At 40.2% G+C, this 26,695-nt stretch overlaps 1 protein-coding gene across 3 annotated transcripts in view; it reads left to right on the top strand.

Moving 5' to 3' along the window:
* cd109 (CD109 molecule) overlaps nucleotides 1-24,936 on the top strand; it is a 46,921-nt gene extending 21,985 nt beyond the window's left edge. For all 3 annotated transcript variants that reach the window (XM_026143147.1, XM_026143146.1, XM_026143148.1), the window contains 15 exons: nucleotides 313-430; nucleotides 582-695; nucleotides 1,776-1,994; nucleotides 2,519-2,660; nucleotides 4,807-4,983; nucleotides 11,832-11,913; nucleotides 12,018-12,246; nucleotides 13,090-13,261; nucleotides 13,878-14,068; nucleotides 15,514-15,669; nucleotides 16,085-16,150; nucleotides 16,479-16,615; nucleotides 17,229-17,385; nucleotides 17,456-17,558; nucleotides 24,559-24,936. In XM_026143147.1, coding sequence (XP_025998932.1) covers nucleotides 313-430; nucleotides 582-695; nucleotides 1,776-1,994; nucleotides 2,519-2,660; nucleotides 4,807-4,983; nucleotides 11,832-11,913; nucleotides 12,018-12,246; nucleotides 13,090-13,261; nucleotides 13,878-14,068; nucleotides 15,514-15,669; nucleotides 16,085-16,150; nucleotides 16,479-16,615; nucleotides 17,229-17,385; nucleotides 17,456-17,558; nucleotides 24,559-24,770 — 2,275 coding nt within the window. In that variant the 3' untranslated portion in view covers nucleotides 24,771-24,936. The remainder of the gene's footprint in view (nucleotides 1-312; nucleotides 431-581; nucleotides 696-1,775; nucleotides 1,995-2,518; nucleotides 2,661-4,806; nucleotides 4,984-11,831; nucleotides 11,914-12,017; nucleotides 12,247-13,089; nucleotides 13,262-13,877; nucleotides 14,069-15,513; nucleotides 15,670-16,084; nucleotides 16,151-16,478; nucleotides 16,616-17,228; nucleotides 17,386-17,455; nucleotides 17,559-24,558) is intronic.
* Nucleotides 24,937-26,695: the final 1,759 nt, after the last annotated feature.

The raw sequence follows: 26,695 nt of genomic DNA, 5'->3' as shown, positions 1-26,695 counted from the left end.
GTGCAAAACAAAGGCTCAAACAACACAAAGAAGGTGAAGCCACAAACAGTCAGAGATCTCATAGATAATGGTCAGGATCTAAGTTTTTAAGAACTTTTTTTTTTCTTCTCCAAATAACCATTCTCCAACCTGCAAAGACAAAAGACAACGCACCTCCAACACCTAACATTTTAAGTCAGTAAGCAAACATACTGTTTGTAAGAAAGCTGATGACCTGCACGGTATGATTCTTCAGAAACCGTTGGGTCAGATGCAGTTTTTTAAAATTTAAAGTTCTCTCTCTTCTTTTTTTTTTTTTGCCGTTTGTTGCAGTAATTCAAACACAAAGGAAATGGCGCTAACTGTACCAGACAGCATCACAACCTGGATTGCCACTGCCTTTGTGATGTCTGAGAATCTGGGACTGGGAATTGTAGAGCAACCAGCAGAGGTATTAAGGTTTATATATTTAATTCATTTTAATTTTTAACCCTGTATTATTAAATTTATTCACAGTATGGCTTTTTGGCTTATTAATCTGAGCAGTAGCTGTTAGCATTAGCATCTCTTGTAACCAGGTTTTCTATGCAACCTTCCTGCAGCTGACAGTGTTCCAGGATTTCTTCCTGTCCTTAAATCTTCCGGCCTTCATCATCCGGGGAGAGGAGCTGCTGCTGGAGATCATTCTGTTCAACTACCTCCAAGAGGACCAGAAGGTGAATCTGCTTCTCCTCAGACACAGGCAGAGTGTACATTAATATAAGAGTCTGCCAGCATTAGACAAATGGGTCATTTTTAACCCTTGGTACGGTGCTAAATTAGCTTTATTATGGAGACTGCCAAAAATAAAATTAAACGAATAAGTTAGAAAAAAGAAAAGTACATGTTTAAAAATAAAAAATGTTCAACTGTGTGGTCTAAAGAATGTCCTATATTTTATATATAGGAATATAAATATGGACATCAAAGAATTACTTCTCAAAGTATACTGTGAGAGAAAACCTTTTCTTTAATAGTTAAACAGCTTTTGACCTTTGGAAAATTCTTTATTGTTTTTATTTATTTTATCGGTTGTTATTTTAAGAGTGTGTGCTTTCTTTTTTAAGTTTTGATCATGATAACTTTTATTTCATTTTGTAAAGTTTTTTAACTATTATTTATCTATTTGTGGGATTTGAGGCAATAAGAAAACAAATAAAGAATATTAAGTCAGAAATATACATTTATGTCAAATTTATAGATTAATTATTTCCCATATTTATTTTTTTAAATAAAATATTTATTTTTATTACATGTAATCATAATCTGTATGTATTTATGTAATAATAAATTTTGGGCATTTAATTAATTGTTGCATACTTATGGCAGCTTCTGCCTGCCATACATTATTAAATCACAATACAGTACAGCAGAGTTAGACTTTTGTAAGATGCTGCCACCTAGAGGAACCATAAGCAGACAGTATAATAGAAGGGTGGCTGCTTTTTAGTTCAGTGTCCAGGATCTTGGTGGTATCAGTGGTGAGTTTCTTTGTTTTCTTTGAACCGAGAGTGTTGAGAACACTTAAAATGTGACCTTTCCCACACATATCTGCGTCTTTTTAAATGCGAAATTCTGTTTAACCAATGTATATTGGGGGTTCTTTACGTGTCAAGTTGCCATAATCTAAGGTGGCATCAGTATTTCTGAAAATTGATATGTTCTTTAAACCCTTCATGAAAGAACAGGCCTCTTTGGTTTCCTCCGACTCCCTTTGTGCCACGTTAAATGTGATCACTCTGTGCCTTTGTCGTTAGGTCACCGTCACTGTTGCACAGAGTGAGACCTTCGAGTTCGTCTTCCCAGACAACGAGCAGCTCTCCACGCCCGGTGTTCATCCGGTGTTTGTGAAGAGTGAAAGCGGAGCCACCGTCCTCGTTCCCATCAGGCCGCTGGTCCTCGGGGAGATCCCCATCTCTGTGAAAGCCAACTCGGATGCAGTGTCCGACTCTGTCCACACAACAGTGTTAGTTAAGGTGCGCAGTGAAAAATTTCCACAGTCCTAAAACAGTTCAAATAATTAATTTGGCTTAAAAATACATTTATTTGTTGTTTTTGTAGAACTTTAACTCCCATGCTTAGATTTTATTATCAATATGAACTTCTGTTACTATCAAGCCTGTTATAATACTACTACATTGTTAGTCTTTAGTCTGACTAGATCTTGTTATGGGGTTACTGATTGGTCTCTAGGCCTGAGGGGCACCAAATCTCTCTATTAGCTTTTACTGAGAAGGAGCATTTTCCAGGTTTTAACAGATAACAAAATAACTTGTGAAATTGTGACAGTGGAAGTTGAACGTGTATATCCTGTTTGTAAAGTGCCTGTCAGCCATCTAAAGCACAAACAGGCAGGGAACTCTGCTAACGTTACCAATCCTCGCCATCTACTCCACTGTAACTAAAGAAATGTTGACCTGGTTTCACAGCTCTGCGTTTCCCATTTCTTACTCACCATTTTTGTTTGCCTTCATCTTTTGCATGTCCATTCATCCTGCAGGCCGAAGGTCTTGAACAGTCATTTTCCACCTCCCTGCTGCTTGAGCTTTTACCAGCAGGGATGAGCCTGTCTAGAAACGTTACGTTTACCTTCCCACCAGATGTTGTGGAGGGCAGCGAGAGAGCTTCAGTTATGGCTGTCGGTATGTAAACACACCAGGGAGAAACCTTGAGTAACAGATTCAGATCACCTGAGATTGCAGGCTGATTCATGGTAAACAACAAAACAGAAGACAATAATTCCTAAAAATAAGGTTTACTGAAGTTGTTTTCACACACAAACTTTGGAAAGTTTGGAAATATTCCACAGATGTCCTTTGTCACGTGTAGGACTTAGCAGGAAATGGTTTATTTCAGACGGCTTTTCATCAGGTGAGGGAAGTACCTGGATAGAGCGTAGTGTATTATCGTAAGAAAGTACTATCCTGAACTTACAAAACTATGGAGGCGCCTTTTTGACTGAAATTTAGAAGATGAAAAAGACAGTGGAACAATCACCACTTTACCCATATCGTGGTGATATGCTCTTTTAAAATTTACCAATTTCTTTCCTTTTTTAAAGGGTTCTTCCAGTAAGTTATCAAAAAACAGACTAAGCATCCAGGGTACCAGTGATTGTTTTTGTTCCTCTTCCTCATAAATATTAAATTACTGCAGATTATTGTTATTATGATTTAGATTGTCAATCTTGGAATAAGTTACATTTGCATATGTTGGTTTTTGCAGTTTTTAACAGAGTTTGAATACATTTTTCAGCCCTAAAATTGTCATGTGGATATCTCCTGGACATATGATTTTCTAAGAGATTAAAAATGCTGAAAAAAATTTGAATTAAAAATGCATAAAACTCCAACCCTCAATAGTTTACTTCAAGGGCCTGTAAGCTCAGAAAATTACAAATAGAATCAAAGTAAAATGGCCTCATTTAATATGCTAATGTTCATTAAAAAAAAAAAATCTGCTGATTCTGATCAGGTAAGAGGCACCAATTTCCTTTGCAGCCTTTACAGCATGTACAGAGATAACATCTAAAACCTTTTACTGATCCCTAAGTAAAAACAAAAAACAAAAAAAACTAACTTCAAAATTTACCCCACACCTATACATACATAAAATTTTGAGATTTTTTTTGTTAAATGCTCCCTCCAGGGTAAGCTGACTGTGGTAATTTTAATATTAATTAACGCCACTGTTCCAAAGTACTACAGAAATAATTATCCCACCTTTCCTCAAACTTCTAACATGCATCCTGCTATACTGATATGCACTATGCAGTTATATTTAGTAAGTAAAATTTATTTATAGCACATTTCACAGATAAAAACCACAAAGTGCTTTACAATAAGATCAGACATACAAGTTAAAATTAATTAAAAGCCTGTTTGTATAAAAATGTCTTCAGCTGCTTTTTAAAGGAGTCAGTAGAGTCTAGACAGCGTAAAGACAAAGGCAGAGAGTTCCACAGCCTAGGTGCCAGTGCCTGAAAAGCCCGATCCCCACGTGTTTTAGACCTAGTACGTGGGACCACCAGTAGCCTCTGACCTGAAGACCTAAGTGCTTGGGATGAAGCACGAGGTTTCAACAGGTCAGAGATATACTGGGGAGCTTCACCGTGCAGAGCTCTAAAAGTTACAACTAAAATTTTAAAATGAACCCTAAAATTTACAGGCAACCAATGAAGAGAAGCCAAAACTGGAGTAATGTGTGACCTCTTGTTTGCACCAGTTAAAAGTCTTGCCACTGCATTTTGTACAGACTGAAGGCGATCCAGAGCTGATTTGTTGAGACACGTAAAAAGACTGTTACAATAATCCAAACGAGAAGAGATAAAAGCATGAAGAATCATCTCAAGTTCTGCCTTTGACGCCAGTAGTCTGAGTTTAGAAATGTTTCTTAGATGATAAAAACAGTTCCGGACAAGTTGTTTAGAGTGTTTCTCAAGAGACATTGAACTGTTTAACTCCAGTTAAACGGGAGTATGTTTCTCTCGTTTAACTGTTGCTAAGTTGAGCCCACTAATATTGGTTTGATGTGGCAAATCTTTTTTTCTTCATGGCGGAAAATGTCTTATACTTATAAGTATCCATTATTGTCTTCTATTCTTTTTAAATGCAAGAAGTTTAACTGGAAATTTTGCTGCTGATATGAAAAGCATTTGTGGATTATACCATGTAACTCCTCAAACCAAAAGCTACTGTTTGAAAATTTTAATTAAAATGACTCACCTGTGCTCTGTTTTTCCATTAAATACAATTTTTTTTTCTTTTTCTTGTTTCCATCTCGATGAAGGTGATATCCTCGGTCCATCCATCAGTGGTCTGGACTCACTGATCCAAATGCCTTATGGCTGTGGGGAACAGAACATGATTAACTTTGCACCAAACATCTATGTTCTCCAGTATCTGGACGCCACAAGACAGGATAGCCAGAAAACCACAGACCAAGCCATAAACTACATGATGCAAGGTAGAGCAACAAGTCATGCACCATGTTACATTAACATGCCACAGAAGGATATCTGACAAACGTGTGGCTACTATTTCTATATTAGTTTTAGCTTTATGAGGATGTTTTCAAATCTGTTAATTAAAAAGGTCAAATTCAAGATCAAATACAGAAAATGTTCAGGTTGGAGATTCATAGTGGGACCCACACTCTTTAACTTTTATTTTTTAAGGTTTGTTTTTAATACATTTTCTTCCTTGATACATACTTAAAGCTGGTTGTAAAAATGGGGGCTTGTCTGGGATATTCGAACCAAGGTTAGAACTTTAGCCTTTGTTAATCCCATCTTTGTTTGAAAATTCTGAACTAATTTTCTTGTCAGTAAAGCTGTTGGTGTTCCCTTTCAGTCGATTCTCTCGGCACAACACATACAGTGGCTTGCAAAAGTATTCTGCCCCCTTGAACTTTCCCACATTTTGGGACATCTCTTGCACATAGACATTGCCTGATGAGTGCTAATGACTAGATAGAGTGCACCTGTGTGTAATCTAATGTCAGTACAAATACAGCTGCTCTGTGACGGCCTCAGAGGTTGTCTAAGAGAATATTGGGAGCAACAACACCACGAAGTCCAAAGAACACACCAGACCGGTCAGGGATAAAATTGAGAAATTTAAAGCAGGCTTAGGCTGCAAAAAGATTTCCCAAGGCTTGATCATCCCACGGAGCACTGTTCAAGCGATCATCCAGAAATGGAAGGAGTATGGCACAACTGTAAACCTACCAAGACAAGGCCGTCCACCTAAACTCACAGGCCGAACAAGGAGAGCGCTGATCAGAAATGCAGCCAAGAGGTGACTCTGGACGAGCTGCAGAGATCTACAGCTCAGGTGGGGAAATCTGTCCATAGGACAACTATTAGTCGTGCACTACACAAAGTTGGCCTTTATGGGAGAGTGGCAAGAAGAAAGCCATTGTTAACAGAAAACCATAAGAAGTCCCGTTTGCAGTTTGCCACAAGCTATGTGGGGGACACAGCAAACATGTGGAAGAAGGTGCTCTGGTCAGATGAGACCAAAATGGAACTTTTTGGCCAAAATGCAAAACGCTATGTGTGACGGAAAACTAATACTGCACATCACTCTGAACACACCATCCCCACTGTCAAATATGGTGGTGGCAGCATCATGCTCTGGGGGTGCGTCTCTTCAGCAGGGACAGGGAAGCTGGTCAGAGTTGATGGATGGAGCCAAATACAGGGCAATCTTAGAAGAAAACCTGTTGGAGTCTGCAAAAGACTTGAGACTGGGGCGGAGGTTCACCTTCCAGCAGGACAACGACCCTAAACATAAAGCCAGGGCAACAATGGATGGTTTAAAACAAAACATATCCATGTGTTAGAATGGCCCAGTCAAAGTCCAGATCTAAATCCAATCGAGAATCTGTGGCAAGATCTGAAAACTGCTGTTCACAAACGCTGTCCATCAAATCTGACTGAGCTGGAGCTGTTTTGCAAAGAAGAATGGGCAAGAATTTCAGTCTCTGTGCAAAGCTGGTAGAGACATACCCTAAAAGACTGGCAGCTGTCATTGCAGCAAAACATGGTTCTACAAAGTATTTACTCAGGGGGCTGAATAATTACGCACACCCAACTTTGCAGTTATTTATTTGTAAAAAATGTTTGGAATCATGTATGATGTTTGTTCCACTTCTCATGTGTACACCACTTTGTGTTGGTCTTTTATGTGGAATTCTAATAAAATTGATTCTTTTTTTTTTTTTTTTGGCTGTAATGTGACAAAATGTGGGAAAGTTCAAGGGGGCCGAATACTTTTGCAAGCCACTGTACAAGAGGCTTGTATGCTTACAAATGGCGAGCCTTCGAGCAATGGTGCCAGGACTGCCACACTCTCCCATTTCAGACCACTATTGTGGATGTTTTGACATTCCTGCAGGAGCTGCTGGATAAGGGCCTTTCATTTTCGACAATTAAGATTTATTTGGCAGCTATATCTGCTTGTCATATTGACTTTGACGGGGTGACACCAGGCGCACATCCCCTCGCCATACGTTTTCTGAAAGTGGTTTGCCGGCTGAGACCTGTGCTTAAGTCCAGTGTCCCTGCTTGGGACTTGTCTTTGGTGCTGGAGGTCCTTTGTAGCCCACCGTTTGAACCCATTGAGTCTGTGGATATGAAATTTCTTTCATATAAGACTACATTACTTCTTGCTTTGGCTTCGGCACCTGATGGCCACAAGGTCATATTGCGTCCAAATGCTGCCTATTTTCCCAAGCTCATGCCTGCATCTATTAGCTCAATGGAGTTTGAGTTGCTGAGCATTTGTTCCCCTCCTTTTGCATCTGAGGAGCAGAGGAGGATGCATTCTCTTTGTCTAGTGCGTGTGCTATGCACCTACATTGAACGCACTCAGAATGTGCGTTTATGTGACCAGCTGTGTGTCTGCTTCGCTCTGTCTAAACAGAGGCTGTCTCACTGGCATATGGCACCAGAGGTCTTGCTTTGTCCCAGTGGGTGAGAGCTCATTCCACCAGGGGGATGGCAACCTCGTGGGCTCTTTTTAAAGTGGTGCCTGTAGCTGATATTTGTGCGGCAGCTAGTTGGGCATCACCACACAAAATTTTGCGGTTTTATCGGTTGGACGTTACAGCCCCTTCAGTGGCTCATACCGTCCTTTCTGCTGGGTCTACCGCTCACTAAGGATGTGGTGGTCCGATTCCGGTTTGGTGGCTGCTCTGCAGGGCGTGTATATGGGCTGGGTTTCGTCACTGATTTCTAGAATCGATTCGATCCACGATTCGATTCAGTTCAATTAGATTTGAATCTGGGAAATTTTGCCTCAGACAGTCAGAAATATTATAATTCAGATCAGTACATTTACATATTTTTGTATCTATAAAAAAGGAGGCTGACACTCGCAAGACTTTATCAAAGGTGTAAGCATCACAGCAGATGCCTTTGTGTCAAAGTAGCTGAAGATAAAACGCAGAAAAACATGAAGGTGATTTTCCTGGCCTGGGATTTTATAAAAATATTCTGCAGTACATCAAAAATGAAAGAATCAACATACGAACATTACCTCTGAAGTTACAGAGGTTTTATTAGAGACACGGCTAAGCATGTTGCATAATTTAAAAAAGTTTACATTTGTTCAGAAGCCTATTGAACAGCAGAAATTAGGTTTTCTTTTCGGAAGTAAGGAAAAAAAACAGCAGCCAAAAACGGTAGACCTGTGCGTAACAAGCAAGCGAATAATGCAGAAAACAGATTTTTAGACAGGAAACTGTTCTTGAAGTACACAGAGAGCGAGAGCTGTGCATGAAGTGTGATTTTTATCATGTTGGAAGCAAAACAGCAAAAGTAAGAGGGAATTCATGACGATGTTTATGTGAAGTGTAGTTTGGATCTTCTTTTGCTGCTGGTTCAGTCAATATAGTTTGGAGAGAGATAAAACTAACAGCTTTAGAATCAGCGCAAAAAGGGCGTAAACACAAAGCGCGGACCCGCCGAAACATCAGAATCGGTGAGCTGTCGGCTTTCAGCCCCGACCATGTCCGTGCCATCGGGTGAGAAAGGCGACATCTCAACACAAGGTGGCCCCACTGAGCAGTTTGGCTCGGTGAAGAGCGGCTATCGAACTGAGGGATGACTATGATGACAGCGGCTATATGTGCAGGCGGGGCCGTGCGCATGTCATCACACGTCATCTGCCTTAAAGGCGTGAATAAAGGTTTCTTCAGCCAAGACACACGAGGGCATGATATCCCATACTTATGTGTTTCACCTCCTTCCTCTCCTTCAGGGAACAGAAGTTATAGACATAACTATTTGTTTTCTTTTAATCAGTTACTTTACAAGCATTGGGGTTTTCATGTGAGAAGTGATAACAACTGTAGTTCCTACTGTGTGTGGTTTCCAGACCCATTTCTTTGATGTTTTATTTGTCAGGTTTCAGTTAACGGACTCAGGCGCAGACCGGGACTCCTTACAGGATTTACAGATTTTATTTACACAACGACACCAGGTGATGCTATTTACAAAGTGCTGGAGGGAGGGGAGGGGGGTCCAGGGTTCCGGGGTATGTGAGGGAAAAGACGGGAATCTGACGTCCTCCAAAGGCTCTCTCTCTTCACTCCCCACACTGGGGAAACACCATCCACTCACTCGTCCACGGGATGACAGGCAGGCAGGGAAAGGTCCGGGATAGATCTGTACACAGAGATTATAGTTAGAGGCGAACAGACGGAACGAACTCACAGATCCTTATTTACAATCTACTGAGCGACTGACGCTGATAACTCAACGATCCAGCGACGAGTGACACAGTGCTGCTGTCTTAAATCGGCCTTGTGATTATCCCGATCGGCAGCAGGTGCGTGGGCCAGGGGCGGGAGCCCATAATGAGCATCGCCCCGGCAGGAGAGAGAGAGAGAGAGAAAACATGTTGCCTAATACAGAATCAGCTGGTGAGGCACAGGGACCATGACATTATTTGTCTTTGGTTACACCTAGTTACTCTTGTTTGCATATGTTGCTGTATTTCCCTTATGGTAGGTTCAGTTTTCTTTTCGTCAGGTTTGATTTTGCAGCATCTGATCTGAATAGGAGACCAGTGAGGTTCGTGTTTTCACTTTGGCATGACAGATTGTGGAGGTAGACACAATGTTTTGGGAACATTTGGAAACTTACCAGAGGATAGGTTTCAGTTGCTATACCAGTACTGATGTTTTTAGCCCTGTCCTCAGTACTGCAGCAACACAAAATTTCACGAAAAGGAAATTAAACACACTAAATTCTGCTAGTCATGGTAGTGCTACGAAGCCTTTTTGATTACACAAACCAGGTCTGAATTCTCATAGGAAAAAAATATGAAAAATCTTTTTTTTAAATCTCTATAGAATACAAAGTAGCTTGATCTTGGAGTCATTATATATTCTTTTCTTTCTTCCTACTTCCTTGATTCAATAATTCCCTCTAGGAGCTTCAGAGTAGTCCCCAGCACAAAGCCTTCCTACTCACCTTGTTCAGCCTCCAACTGTCACTGGCTGTGATGCTGCTTCTCCGAAAGATAGCTAGCCACAAAGAAAATGGTAACACTGTTAGTAAAAATGTGTTCTTGTTTGCACATTAAAGACCTTAGCTTCCTTAAAAAGTAGACTGTGCTCTGTCCTTTCATGCAGACAGCTTAATGTCTAGTGTTCAAGTCTAAATCCAGGTATTTATAGCTTGTGCTTGGTCCATAGTGTTAACATCTTTACATCTTTCACTAGATAGTAATGGTTTTTAATTTAAACCTGGCCCTGCTACATTTCTTTCTCCTTTATCTTCATCATCTACATCTAATTCAGTGGTTTCTTTTTTTGCTAGGTTCCCCCTTTGTTTTACAAGAAAATCTCCCCCAGCACAAACACGTCCTCCAACCACACACACATATATGTTTTCAAACTCCATTTCAGTTTATTTCGCACCTCAAACATTTAGTAATAAAAGTAAACTGCAATAAATTACAGGTAGCAATAAAATAAACTACTAACTCTTTTACGCTACATCCACACCTACATGGTGTTTTCATAAAGAGGCTGATAAAGCATGCGTTTGACCCGTCATCCACACATAATAACTCCTGTCAAGTTGGAGATTTTCGAAAACTCAGTTTTTGCGGAGTGCGCACTCCAATCTTTTCCGGATGAGGGGCTCAGAGTAGAGCTGCTGCTCCTCCACATCGAAAGGAGCCAGTTGAGGTGGTTCAGGCATCTGATAAGGATGCCCCCGGGCGCCTCCTGGGCGAGGTTTTCCCAGACATGTCCCACTGGGAGGAGGCCCCGGGGCAGACCCAGGACACGCTGGACAGATTATATCTCTCAGCTGGCCTGGGATCACAGGGCTGGATAAGCTGGAGGAGGTGGCTGGGGAGAGGGAGGTCTGGGCTTCTCTGCTTGGGCTGCTGCCTCTGCGACCCAACCCTGGATAAGCGGAAGAAAATGGATGGATGTTAAATGTTCAATCTAAATATTATATTTAAATCTAAATGTTAAATCTAAATGTTACAGGAAACTAAATATTTAGCTAACATGCAAATTTATTGTATGACTCAACGGAAATACCAAAATAAAAGCTTTATGAAAAATTCCAGTGCAAAAGTGTGCCGGTAGTGGTCAGATTGTGTCTGCTTTCCAATGATGGTCACTTCTCACCGCCATGAGCTGCCTCACTTCTTGTCTACCAGGACATCCAGCGATTTAGCTGAAAACATCCAAAGATCCGTTTTGTCAGCCATCCAAAGGTTCAGCAGTAGTGGACTCTCGGCAGCTGCAGTCTCCACTTCACAATCACTGCAGCACATGTCCAGCCAAAATCGCTGGACATGTTCATGCTAAATGTTGTGAAAAATGACTCAAAAAACATGTTTTTGTAAGGTTTTGAGTTAAATGTGGAAAAATGTTGTCGTTGATTTCAGCATGTTTCACTTTACAAATGGCGCCCCACATACCTTGGCACTTGTGCAGGTGAAGCCAAAGGCAAGATATGTTTCATCAAATTTTCTAGTCTTTGACTTGGAAGAAAGTTGGTTTGGAAACATATTTGGCGATGCTTCATCTGCTTTGCGTTTGTGTGGAGCCCTGTCAAATACCGGTCCATTACGTGAACAGTGTCCATGAGTTTGGTTTTTTTTTCTTTTTTTTAAATTCATTCATACCCCAGGTGCCTCACACTTTAGGAACATCTGATCACACCCTGTTGAATAAACACATTTAAAATGCACATCTCATTTATTTCTCTAGGTTAAGAACCTCTAGATTTGTCATTTGTCTTTGCCTTTTTTCCCATCATCTGATGTCCTCTTCACCAGGTTATGAGCGGGAGCTCACCTTTCAGAGAGGAGATGGCTCCTTTAGCGCCTTTGGAGAGCAGGACTCATCTGGAAGCACCTGGTATGTGATAAATATACCAGGTCTGTCTAAAAGAAAACATCAGTAACATGCTCATATAACTGAAAAACTCAGGAAAACTAATAGCAGGTAGTCTCTTTGCACAGGCTCTCTGCTTTTGTGCTGAGGTGTTTCCTGCAGGCACGGCCCTTCATCAACATTGATTCCAACGTGCTGCACAGTGTGGCAGCTTGGATAGCCAGCCAGCAAGGGCATGATGGGAGTTTCTTGGAGCCCGGCAGGGTGATCCACACCGAGCTCCAGGGAGGCCTGGACGGGCCTGTTTCTCTCACGGCCTACGTCCTCATCGCCCTGCTGGAAGACGCTAGCGTCAAGGTGAGATGCCATTGTTTAGGCACACTTTCCAGGGACATTTTGAGAGATTAGTGTGGGTCCGCCTCTCAGACTGAAACATGGGGAGCAATTTTATATTCAGCTTTTCCTTTGCTGAGTTAGAAATATTTTTAATATTTAATACTTATTTTAGTTTTAGTTATTTGATTTTTGATTGGCTTTTAACTCTTTAAGATTATTTTTCTGTCATACCTATTTTATTGAGCTATGTGTCTCCTTATTTAAGTTCCTTTTTATACATTTTCTGTTTATTATGGTAACTTTTAACTGTAGTTACAAAATAATTGCTGAACTTTAGGATAAACAAAATATTGTGTTAACTTGTGACACATGTTTGGGTGGTGACTCATATTTTGAAGTCAAAACTTTCCATCTGCAGTCATTTATATTTGGAAGCAGCAAGCACATAACAGAGCAGGCATAAATGGAGAAGATATGCCACAGAAGTCTTGTGAAAAAACAATGACCTGGGGTGGAGATGGGTTGCAAAGTGCCTTGCAGAGTGGCTTGCAGATGCAGTAGCAACAATGGACAGGCTGAAGAAGCTTAAACAGTGTTCACTTTATAAGAGTTACCAAGTAGACGTACAAAAAAACTTCTTGTGCATTTTAATTATCTAGGCTTCTGTAGTATTTTTAATGTAAAAATCAATTTAAAAACCAAAACTGACCATGCCTTATGGTTATTATCATTAACCAATCGATAAAGAGAAAGTCTCTGTTTTCCTCACATTCATGGGTAAGATCTAATTTGGCCTGACATTGTTACATGTGCCTGTACCAACCTGTCGTCTCACCTACTGCTGCCCTATTCCATATCTGTCAGGCTCTGTATGAGACCAAGGTGTCTGCAGCCGTGATGTACCTGGAGACCCATCTTGCTCTTGGTGTCTCCAGCAACTACAGCCTCAGTCTACTCACCTACGCTCTGGCTTTGGCAGGGAGCTCCAAAGCCCAATCAGCACTCAATAATCTGACTGGACGAGCTGAGATAAGAGGTACAACAGCAGCTGTGTCTTAAAAGCCAGTTTAACATTTGGGGGACATAAGCTTTCTCTGGGGGTTGTTATAACTTCATGCACCTCATTCTCATAGTTTCATGCAAATCTACATTGTTTGATTGTGAACAGAACTGTTACATTCAGTTAAAAACATTTTTGGATCATACAGTGGTTTTACTTGAAGAATGGTGTCCTTTAGTCTTTGTATGATTAATTAGTCTGTATAATAAAAATCACTATTATAAATAATTATTTCTTATTTTGAAAAGTTCATAGCTAGAAAACTCTGTTGTAATGGTAATGTGGCAGACAGCTAGACAGGACCAAGCTCCAACCTCCAGGTCAGTTTGGTGAGGCCTAGAAAACAAGCCTGTCCCTATGCCTCACCTCTGGTAATTTTAGTGACTGAATCGGATGTTGTTTCTTTTATTGGTGTCTTTCTCAGCATTTTAATTGAATTATCTGAGAGTTAGCATGGCTGGAAAAATAATCCACTTCTTGGCTTTGACTTTTAGCTATTTGTGGGAGTCTTTACCCCAGATATTTTTTGATCATCTTGCTTCTCTTTTTAAAAATAAATCATCTGAATTATGCCCTGTCTTTCTGTGAGCAGACGGTGTGCCGATGTGGTTCTCCCTGGATGACGGCCTGTCCTCATCGTGGCAACCTCGTTCATCTGACATTGAGATGGCGTCCTACGTGTTGCTGTCTCATTACAAGCTGAACTCAATCCCAGAGGGTCTGAACCTAATGAAGTGGCTCAGCCAGCAAAGAAACCACAGAGGAGGATTTGGAAGCACTCAGGTCAGATCTTAACTCCAAACAGAAGTACATGAATGTAATCTTCAAATTATTAAGATTGTACCAATCCTTAAAAAAAAAATTTTCACGTCATTATAGAAATAGGGGTGACATGGGTCGCGAGATTGAGACACAGGCATTAGAGTCTCTTCATGCGTGTTTTTTTTATTTTATTTTTTTTATTGGTTTTTCATGTGGAATTACCAAAAATAGAGAGGGTATAGCCTAACATTTGAAACAGGAAAAGACCGCCGTGTAATCGATTTATTTCAACAAAGTAACTGTATTTTAAATATCACCTTTTTAAATGGTAACTGTAACGCAATACAGTTACTCATATTTTGTATTTTAAATACGTAACGCTGGTACATGTATTCCGTTACTATATATATATTCATTCCCCACTCACCTCTGTGGGCGGTTAATCCCTCAAGCTCGGGTCCTCTACCAGAGGCCTGGGAGCTGTCCTCCATGTCTGCAATGTTGCCCTCTGGTAGTTCGATCCCCTCAGTTCTGACTACCTTCCCTCTCTTTGTTATCATCTGACTACACTTGTCAAAAACTACATGTGTCAAAAAGCAGAGCTCATGCAGAACTTAATGCATTGTGTTTATCTGTGCCATGGAGCTCTATCATTATCCAAAAATGATTAAAAAGACATCAGTGGACAGGGCTGCCCTGTTCCTTTAACACCATAAACAGACTAATTGTAGTTTATTTAGATTCAATCCACCTTCCTGCTGGCCCGAATTGTCACTGGAGCCACAAATGTTGGCATACATCACTGACTGTGATTGTCTTCTTTCCAAATCTCTGCAGTGGAGTTTGGGAGAGTAAAGTTCACCTGAGCCACAGGGACACAATAACCACATGATAACTACAGACATGCGAGGATGAAATAAACCAGAACAAAGACGTCAGGGGGGGAAAAAAAGCTACACAGGCTTTTGATTTCTGCATCATCTTCTTTTTAACACCAACAAAACATAAAACAGACTTGTTGGCCCTGTCAACTCTAAATAAAGGACTTTTTCTCTACTGATTAAACTGGATTCATGTTTAAAAAAAAAAAAGTCCCCAACTGTGGTTATATGTCACATCAGAGGGCAACTGTGGCCGTCTGGGTATGTAGTGACTAAAGACTTATTAACCTCTTAGCACACATGGCCACTCGTACATGCAGAACATGCGAGGCAGATGGGGAAACTGCCAGTAGATCCGAATACAGCACAGTGAGTAAAGCCCAGTGAGGCGTTGTCTGGCAAAGATTTTCTCTAAAACAGATGCACAGACATGTGCTGAATAGCAGACTCCCATCCTCAGCTGTAAACAGGAAATCAGCAATGAATATCAAAGCAAAGGATCATCAGGGATTGAAATCCCCCACATCACAGACACACGTTTGCTTACGTGTACCATGTGACCGCGAGTCTCGTTTTTTCTTTCAGGACACAGTTGTGGCTCTCCAGGCTTTGTCTATGTTCGCGGCTCGCATTGGGTCGCACGACACTGACGTCACAATCAGGGTGGACATCGACCCTTCGACCACTGTCGCCTCCTTCCAAATCAACAACGAGAACTACCTGCTCCATCAGAGCCAACAGGTACACAGATGAGCCAGCGTTATCGGAAAACAGCGGCTGAAGTATTATCCAGCAATATTTGTGGGGATGAGTCAGATATCGGCTGGTTATTGAAGGCTGTCAGCAACTGATCAGAGCAGAGTTCATGGAACAGTGAAACAAATGATTACATCCAGCATGTAATATTATACAGATAATTCAGCTCTGTCATATTCCCTCATATTGAAAGGAAAAACGTGGAACTATATTATATTTCCTAAAAATGCCCTAAAAGATTTACTGCTTGGTGTGAGTCAGTCTTCTAAAAGGAGTTGCCTACTCCTTTTAGTCCAGTTAAGGACTTAATTTAGTTTTTAACAGTTGTTTAGTGCACAGCAATAAAAAAAACTGCAATAATCTGTCAATAAAAACATAGAGATTGTTTTTTATGCTTTAGATTACTCCAGAAGAAAGTTTAATCCTGCAGGTGACAGCAGAAGGTCGTGGACTCGCCTTGTTTCAGGTAACAGGACATGTCACTCGTGTAATAGCACCTCCTGCTGGTCTGTGTTCAGTCTGCTGAATGGTATAATAGTAAGAACAATAGTTGTTCAGATTATGTCAAAAACAAAGCCACTTAAATTGTGGTAGTTAAAAAGTTAAAGAACAGAAGCACATATGTCAGACTGCCCACTGGGTCAATGCTGCAGAAAGCTTTAGTGAAATTCTGCAGAAGCTACTTACAGCAAGTACTTTTAACTAAAGAAACAATAAAGAAGCTGCATTTTTCCTTTAAACCTCTGTGTGATTCTCATTCTTATTCTGTAAATTTGGTTCTTCTCTTCCTTCAGCTTAACGTTTTCTACAACGTCAGGAACAAGGAGATGAGGAGAAGGAGGCGAGAAGCTGGCGAACAGGAAGCGTTTGAGCTGTACGTCAAGCTGGTCGACAGCGAAGTAAACTCTGCACATCTGTACATCTGCACCAGGTGAGCGGGTCGGCATCTGTTTCTTCACATGCCAACAGCTTGATGCAACAGATTCATCAGCACAGCAATCAGCAGGATGTGTGAGAAGCGTTTCCAGCGATCATCGTCTGTTTACAAACAATAAAACATAATCAGCCAAAAGCACCAGATGTCAGTTTGACAACAGACCCGAGAAAAACTGAAACATTTGTTAGAAATAACCTTTTTGAAACCAATACATCTCCAAATATATTTATTCACTTTTGGAAAGTGCCTAAAACAATACACAGATAACTTCTAATCACTGTGGTTATTTGGTCTTTGCTCTGACAAGTTTGCTGAAACATTTAAATTAATTTCTGTTCATCAAGAAATTATTTTTTATTGCTCCTTCTTTTTAAATAAATGTATCATTGTCGGTAAATTTCACCCTAATTATGTTTATACTCTTGAGAAAGTTCCAAAGATAAATAAAGGAGTACTTTATAGCAATTAAATTTATTATTTTAATTTACAAGAAACTTAATACAGGCTAAGAGTCAAATAAAATTTGATTTGATTAGAATAACATTTTGAATATCATTTAAATGTTTTTTTTTTCTTTTCCTTTGTGTGGTGTTGTGGTCCTCTGCAGGCTGGTGTATGGTCTGGGCCTGAGTGCAACGGGAATGGCCATCATGGAGGTGGGGCTGCTGAGTGGCTTCAGTCTGTCGCCGGTTGGCATCGAGACTAACGACGTTGTAAAGAAAGTGGAGACGCAGCTGGGAAAAGTCATCCTGTACCTGGACTCAGTGAGCGGCTCACAAACACTGATGTGTCTGAGTGTAAATACTGAAGCTTAAGTTATAAATTTATTTCCAGGTGACAACGCTGGAGATGTGTGTCCAGATTCCTCTGATTATTGAGTATAAAGTTGCCAAAGTCCAGGAAGCTACGGTCGTCATCTATGATTACTACGAACCAAGTAAGACTTCGCTCATATGCTTATATTAATGGATAATCATTTTACTCTCCCCTGCAAATACTGTGTTTTGCCCAATAAAATCAAAGAACTCTTATTTAAAATGATATATAATTATAACACAAAAGACAAAGTGTTGTTGTAACAACATGGTGGAAACTCTCTCAAACGTATTCATTCGTTGTATACATGTGACATTGTTTCAGACTGAGAATGAATTGAGGTGCAAACTGTTTTAACTCTTTCCCTTATAAACCAGCTCTATTCTGATTAGTTGTCCGCCGTTAATGGAAACTGGGAGTGGGGGGCTTCTGTGCAACTAGCCAAAGCAGTGTGGCAGGGATGACTGTATTATCTTAACAACATCATAAATAGCAGAAAGTAGAAAAAATTGCCTGAAACAGAGCATTTAGAGCAGTCTGAAGGCTGAGCTGGATCCTATGGCTCACAGAGATCACTTCTGTGTGTACTCAGCTCATTATATGAAGCTTATATGAAGACCACATTCAAGTTCATGAACAAATAACAATTAAACAGTATACTGTTTGCACAGGGACACAGTCGTTATCATTTTTCCCTGAAAACGAGGGACTGTATAAAACAATTCCTAAACAGTTAATGCAATATTGTAATTAAGCTCATTAAAGTCAAAGTGAAAATCAGCACTTTAACCTCACTGAGGCTGTTTGATCCACTGTGGTAGTAAACGGAAGCAAAATGACACAATAAAATGCACGATTGTGTAGAAATATATGGACCTAAAGCAGAACATGTCCACTTTTATTTTTTTACTTTCAGTTTTGATGTTTTTATAATCTTGTATATGGGGAAAATGCATGCAGTATGATCCAAACCAGGACAGCCTGTCATGTCCATGTAAACACACCGAGGACCTCCACTGACGTTTTATGAGTTTTTTATGCTTTTGTTTAGCAAGAGTTTAGCACTGTGTGTTCACCCAATCACGCGAAAAACCTGTGATTAAACAAAATGTATTGGCCTGAATGATTGCTACAAGCCTTTTTCTCTAGAACAGGGGCGTCAAACATAAGGCCCCAGGGCCATAATGGGCCTGGCAAAGACTCCAATCCGGCCTGGATCAGGAAATCTGGAAAATTTGAAGGAGTGCACACATTTTTGAAGTTTTAATTGTATTTTAAAGCTTTTCCTATTGATGACCCCCCTCACTCCCATTGCCCATCACTCTACACTAGGGGTGTGCAAATCCAGGCCTCAACGGCTGGTGTCCTGCAAGTGTTAGATGTGTCCTTGATCCAACACAGCTGATTTAAATGGCTAAATTACCTCTTCAACATGTCTTGAAGTTCTCCAGAGGCCTGGTAATGAACTAATCATTTGATTTAGGTGTGTTGACCCTGGGTGATATCTAAAACTTGCAGGACACCGGCCCTTGAGGCCTGGAGTTGGACACCTGTGCTCTACACCAAAACAAATAAGTAATAGATGAACAATTAAATGACAGAAAGTTCTACATTTTTAATGTCTAAAAATGTACACTTTTATACAGCGGATTCAGAAAGAAAGAAGAAGAAATTTTCTTTGAATGAACCAAAAATGTGTATTTTATATAATTATAGGACAGTCTGGGCAATGAACCAACTTTCTCTGTAATTTCACACATTTATCATGTAGTTTTGCTGCTCCAGCCAACTTGAGATAAAAGAGTTTTGAGTTTGACATTACTGCTTGTGAGGTAATGAAAAAACATTTACATTTTAATTTAATAATACATTTTTACATGCTTTGTGATAAAACAATAAATTGGGTATCAAAATAAGGTTTAAAAATATAAAAAGCAGAAGTATATAAGAATGATTTTCAGTTTAAAATATACTGCAAAACTGAAAATTCACTGATAGCCGCCAAATTTTACAGTTACAGTGGTCCCTCGCTATCCGGTTGTTCAGTGATGACGTGACGAATCCTACTTCCGGGCCTAAAGTAGTCTGCGTTTAATATGGCTTTTGTGTTGTTAACATGTTTAATGTTTTGTATTTTCTTCTATTTAATCTCAAAAAGCTCCTAAAACAGTCAGTGATCCCTGTTGACCTCCCTCGGCTTTTATTACCACTAATCATTTATTTAAGCTCAGTTTTTAAAACCTTAGGATGTAACTACAGCCCAGCGCATGCAGCAGTATATGAATGACTAACCTCGTATTTTGGATGGATTATCTCAGTTGTTCTCCTGGCTGAAGTTTGGTCCTTTTACAGCATCCTGCCATGCGATTACATTTGTTCCTGACCACCGAGAACACTCACATTAACTTTTATCGAGTGGAAAAAAAGTTAGCTTGTTTATATTATGCTAACATAGCTGTGTCACTAGCGGTCACGTAGCACATCATTGTATACCAGCTAGCCCAACTTCAGTAACCCTACAAACGTCACTGCTGTTTAGTTTTCTGTCTTCATTTATGCTGGAAGTGATAACAGAGCTGTACGGTTTAATTTGTTTCCAAAACCCCGCAGTCAGGACATGCTATATTGCAGAGGTGGGACCAAGTCATTGTTTTGCAAGTCTCAAGTCTTTATCCTCAAGTCTCAAGTCAAGTCTCAAGTAATGTCAGGCAAGTCAGAGTCGAGTCTCAAGTCACTGGTGTAAAAGTCCAAGTAAAGTCACAAGTCTGAAATTTTGAATTTCAAGTCCTTTCGAGTCATTAAAAAAAACGAAAAAAAGAATGTTGCAGTTATATGATAAATGTAAATATTAGACCATGTAATTTTTAAATCTGTGTTTTTCTCAACACATGACAAAATAGTGAACTTAGAAAATATACACAAATTGTGAAATTGCACCTCTTTAAAATGCAGCTCAATTAAACCTAGCTCCAAGAATAATTTTCACCGACAGTTCTGAGATAAGCTGCATGTTATTCTTGGATGCGGTTGTAGGACCGGCTTTAAAATCGCATGACAAAAATATCATACACATTAAAAAAAAACTGCATCACCAACGTAGCCTGGAAAACATTTGCTAGTTAGATGAAGTCAGCTATCTCATCGTAGCATATTTATATGCATATTTATAATTATACGGATCTTGGAGTGAGTGCATACACTCGTGAAGTTTAGTAACTTCCGGTCACTGCAACAAGCCCAGGTACAGTTTACCGACGGATGGGTGCAGGACCTTGAAATGCACCGTGTAGAACGAAAGACCATCGTACGTATCATAAGTTTACCAGTCTCACAAATCGTCGTCATAAATACACATTCATTAACCGTTTATTAATAGGACCTTTGAGCTCAACGATAATTAATTAGTAGTGGAAATAATTTCTGGTAGCATCACAGAAATGTAGCAGTGACAATAATATTGTATGCTGTAATCGCACTGGACAATTAGTGATACAAAAAACCTGTTTTATCCTGTGAATAAACGTATATGTTTTTGTCAATGTACCATAATAACAGAAGCGAAACGCAATATTGTGTCAGGACAATTCACTATTTATGCACAATAAATAAAGGAGCATAGCGCGACAATTTCTGTTCAGCGCCAGACTTGCTTGTAACCTATATCACCAATTATGTTATGAAAATGACGTATTAACTACTAAAAAACACTGACCTTCGTGTAAATGCTTGGAGCAGACTAACCTGTGAGCTGGAGTGTTCTGGGACGTTATATTTGATCTTGGCTGCAATCCAGGCCATCTGTCGCCTGTTTGTCACTTCGGAAACATGGCTCGAACAATTTCTCTTCAACGACGTAATCCGATAACAACCGATCTCTTTACCCGTCGGCTTCCCGTGGCTGTCATTCGACCGGCTATTGCAGTTAATAATACAACAGCTTCTTGCCATTTTTGTGTTTCTTTTTATCGCTGTATAACTGATTTCAATTGAAAGCCTGCGTGCGCTAGTACCTCTTGCCACGAGTTCCCAGAATCCTTTGCGGTTCTACCCGTGAATGACGTCACATTTTCAATCTCTATATAATATGCATGTTAAATTTTATATTTGGGGTAAAATATCAAGTCTTTTCAAGTAAACCGGTTCAAGTCCAATTCAAGTCCCAGGTCATTGGTGTAAAAGTCCAAGTCAAGTCACAAGTCTTACAACATTTTTTCAAGTCAAGTCTAAAGTCATAAAATTAATGACTCGAGTCTGACTCGAGTCCAAGTCATGTGACTCGAGTCCACACCTCTGCTATATTGTATTTAGATAGAAGCTAGCGAGCTAACTCCCTGCTAACTTCTAACTCCAAATGTCATAAATTCCGTTTTCATGGATGCCTGGATGTTAAACTCAATTGTTACACCTGGTAGAGCAGAATGCTGATCATTTTATTAAAGATGAAAGACTTTAGACAGTTTTTCAACTCTCAGTAATGCCATAGTGGTGACATGTAGTGTGCCTCAAGGGTCGGTTCTAGGCCCTGTACTTTTTAATTTGTATATGTTGCCTCTCGGCAGTGTCATCAGGAGGCATGGAGTGAACTTCCACAGTTACGCTGATGACACGCAGCTGTACATCTCCGTGTCTCCTGATGACACCAGACCAATGGATGCCCTTTTTAACTGTATCTTGGATATAAGATCTTGGATGGCAGAAAACTTTTTACAGCTTAACCAGGACAAAACTGAAGTTTTAATTGTCGGTCCTGAGGCTCAGAGAGAGAAACTCTTGTCTAAATTAGAGGCATTTTCACTATGTCCTTCACTACAAGTGAAAAACCTGGGTGTTATTTTTGACTCTGAGCTTGGTTTTATCCCACATGTTAAACATGTAACCAAAATTGGATTTTATCATCTAAAAAATATAGCCAGAGTCCGCCCTATTCTCTCTCGGGCCAACACGGAGATGCTGATGCATGCTTTTATTACCAGTCGCATTGATTACTGTAATGCCCTGCTCTCTGGTCTTCCTAAGAAGAATATTTCAACTTTACAACTCTTGCAAAACTCGGCAGCTCGTGTGCTGACGAAGACCAGAGGGCGGGCCCACATTACACCGGTTTTAGAATCGCTGCACTGGCTCCCCGTGTGTTTCAGGATCGATTTTAAAGTTCTTTTATTGGTTTTTAAATGTCTTAATGGTCTTGGGCCTTCTTATCTCTCAGATCTGCTTTTACCATACGAACCCTCGCGGACCCTGAGGTCCTCTGGTACTGGCCTTTTGATTGTCCCTAAAGTCAGGACACATACTCACGGAGAGGCAGCTTTTCAGTGGTATGGTCCTCGTCTGTGGAACAGCCTGCCGGAGGAGCTCAGGGCCGCAGAGAACGTACATGTTTTTAAGAACAGGCTCAAGACCCACCTTTTTAATTTAGCTTTTACTTAGCGTTTATTTATTTTTTATGCTTATTTATTCTATCCTGTTATTCTATTATTAATTTAGGATTTACCTAATATTTTTTTGATTTTATTCTTATTCATTTTTTAATCTTCTTACTCTATTTATATTTATATTTATATTGTATCCTGTTCTTATTTATTTTATCATTTTACCCTGTATATATCGTATTGCGTCATATCTCCAGTGTTTCCTCGGAGGGCGCTCTCTGCACCGGGGCTGTTATTGACCGTGGCTGCTGGGTCTCTGGGGTCCTCTCAGCCTGGCTGGGGGGCTCCTTGGCCTCCCTCCTGCTGTGTGCCCAGCCCGGAGGCTGCGGTCTGTGACCGGCTCCCGGTGCAGACAGCTCCCTGTTATAATGTTTCCTCACTTGGCTCATGCGAGCCCAGCCCAATTTTTACTCTTTAAGTGTGCGCGTGTGTGTATGTGTGTGTGGGTGGGGGTAGGGGGATATATGTGTATTGAGAGTGTGGGGAGTGAGTTGGAGGGTGGGGTGGGCTGCTTTTAACTATGTAAAGCACTTTGTGCTACATTTTTTCTGTATGAAAAGTGCTTTATAAATAAAGATTGATTGATTGATAGTGATCGTTTGATATATGGACCTGCAGCGGAGTTTAGACCCAGACACGGCTAGTGACGTCAGACTGAACAACCGGATAACGTGGTTCACCTTTGCGGCCATGCTGTTTTGCAGATTTTTGGGGGGCAATTTTGCATGCTTTTATTTATGTGTTTATTTATTTTACAGTGCATTTTGTTCTGCGTCCTGATCGGTTGTAGACCGTTGTCAGTCAATCTTGTGCCGTGGTCCTGTACAGTACAGAATGCGTTCAGCTTGTCAAATTTACATAAATCTTCGATCGCTAGCAGACTCTGAAGTGCTGTACTGTATGTTTGTAAGTTTTCAAATCAACGAACACAACAATGTCGATGAAGTGTTTTGCACCGTCAAAGGAACCTGTGGTAGCACCCAAAAGGCAGGGGAAGATGCTACCATCGCATAAAAAGTTGGACTTCTGGACATGCTAAAGGAAGGTAGATGTTTTTCGGACCATAAGGCACACCGGTTAAGCAAAGCAAAATAGTCAGATAAGTCAAACTTGATTCAACTCATTCTTCTTGCTTCCCTTACTTTCGTACAATTGATCCATTAATGTTCAATTCTCTGGCAGCTGCTCTATTCCCATGTTCTGGACCTGAAAACAGGGTTTGATCTTTGGTTTCATTCCATAATACTGGACTTATTTTTCTATGAAGATTTGAACTTTGAGAGTTTTTAAACAAGAGAGAAACGTGTGAAAATGTTCATGCCTGTCTGAGAAAAGTGTATAAAGTGTGTAGTGAGGGGGTTTGCAGCCTTAAAACATCTATAATAATTGTAAAAAATAAAGTTGGCTTCTTTGCAGGTTTCACCTATCGCAGGTTATATTTAGAACGTAACTCCTGCGATAAACGAGGGACCACTGAAAATAAAAATCATTATTTTTATATATATATAGATATCTATATATCTATATATCTATATATCTATATATAGATATCTATATATCTAAAACTGGTGATTTTGTTTTCATCCTTCCCGTCTCAAACATCCTCCATCTTTAATCATTAAAAAGAAACAGCAGAAACACAAAGGCAGAAACTGAAACCGTTGATCTCTAAACCTTCACGTCCTCCTGCAGGGCGGAGGATGGCGAGGGCATACACGTCGCAGTGGAGGAGCAGCATATCTTCCTGCTCACTCTGCGGGGACAGCTGCAGTCAGTGCAACGTAAACGGCGACTTCATTCCCGACGAAGCCATCTTCAATGCATCAAACAGGAACAGTGTCCACTTCAGTCTGAGTGGTTTTCTGCCCATACTGCTCCTCCTCTTCATCATCTTTGAATTGTAAACATGTCTAAACAAAAAGCTGCACATATAAATCTGTCAGGCTCGGTTCAAGGTTGTGGGGTTCTTATTTTGTTTCTGACTAAAATAGAAAACTGTGTTAGAGATGCAGAAAGTCACAGGACTCTTCTTTGTACTGTCCAAAAATAAACGTGACTGATAAATTTTGATTTCCGTTGCAGGTTTTCTTCCCTTTGTGTCCTCATTTAAAACTCCCCTACACTCACCGACTTCAGCTGTGCTGAAGAAGCGTGCATGTACCTGTGAAAGAAAGCTGGTGCGTGTGACAGGATATGAAAAACACTTGGTTCACAATAATGTTAGCAGCTGGGCGTTTCTTTTGTCTGTAGAAGCAAACATTTAAATATGATTTTGAGGTGAAGTCCCCCATTAAAAGCTTATACAGGAACATGTTTTGGTCCAAACAGAGATCATTCAGGTTCAGAGGCGTGCTCAAAAAGTCAGAGTTTTCACTGTCACCAAGGTCGCGCTCTTTCAATTGAACTCCTATGAACTTACAAACTGCTCTGCAGGAGGCTAACTTCAGAGTTTGGTTTAAATCGGCTCCACATTTCACTGATTCTGTTACTTACAATCTGTAAGTGTGATATAAGTGCTCAGGGGTATTTTACTATCTGCAGCACAAACTGCATGTCCTGGCAATTTATTGAGTATGTATTTAGCTGGTGATGAAGATATTCTATAAATGTTTTCACACCTGGTCCTAATCTACTGCCAAGACTGTACACTGCTGGAACTGCAGTAATCGAGTACAGGTTACATGTATGGTATTTATCATGGAAAATATTCAGTGAGCGAATCAGTGAGGTTATTCCCACACCTCCTTTATGATTTATGTTATAAAGAAGCATCAATCGCTCAAATAAAAGTATAAACTCACGAATTCACAAGATGTGATTTTTCTCCTGCGTTGCTCTCTTGGCTTTGTGGCAACACCAGTGTTTCATTTTGCTTTTATACTTTATGTTATTTACCAGCTCAGATCTGATAATGTGTTTGACTGAAGTTGATGTGCTCAGCTGATTATTTTGTGCAGAAGAAGAGTCAAAAGATTATTCATGTTTTAAAGAGTGAGCACAGAGCCTGAAGCACAAAGTGTGGGTTCATAGAAAACAAGCAGTGTGAAGGTAAAATATCCTTGACATTGTGCATATTGTGGATTTAATTAAAAGTGACCATAAACAGAAAGTAATGAGCGCTTTTATATCTGAGATCAGAAAAAACTGCAGTATTTGGGCTCTAACACCTGTATTCACCTTGATCTCTAATTTATTAGATGCTGCTGCCTCAACTCCACTCTCCTCTTGCGCTTCCCTCATTCCTCAGCTCATTGCTGGTGGATCAGACTGATACAGGGATGTGTATTTAGGGACATGAAAAGGCTATAGGATAAAGGATAGCAGCCTTTGAGAAATCTGACTGGACCCAGGAAACTAACGAGGGTGAGACCAATAATGAAAAGAGGGAAGAGAAAGGCAAAAATCCCTGAGACACAAAGAACGTGAAAGAAAAGAACAGAGAAGACAAGCAGCCAGGTGAACACTAATGACCAAGAGTAAGAATATTTAGTAAAAAAACACAAAAACTCAAATGCAAGGCAGGAATCCATGGGTGGGGGAGCTGGAGACTATCCCAGCTGTCATAGGTCACAAAAATGTGTTTGACTCCCTCCACCTGCATGAACTTAACTGCAGCAGAAACATGTTCTTATCGTCATCTAAGCAAAAACTTCATCCTCACAGTTTAAGCGTCTCTTTGATCACTTGAGTTTTTTGAGCGGCTTGCCGTTTCCCCACCACTAAAAGATTATAAATGACGGAAAATGAAACATTACATTTAAATTTATTCTGCGGGCATTAAACGTGTCTGCGATGAGACAAACTGAAGCAGGAGGTTGAGCAGCACTCT

Source organism: Astatotilapia calliptera, chromosome 15 (genome assembly GCF_900246225.1).
Source record: "Astatotilapia calliptera chromosome 15, fAstCal1.2, whole genome shotgun sequence".
Taxonomy (NCBI): domain Eukaryota; kingdom Metazoa; phylum Chordata; class Actinopteri; order Cichliformes; family Cichlidae; genus Astatotilapia; species Astatotilapia calliptera.
Note: the sequence above shows the minus strand (reverse complement) of the source record. Positions and strands in the feature narration are given on the sequence as shown.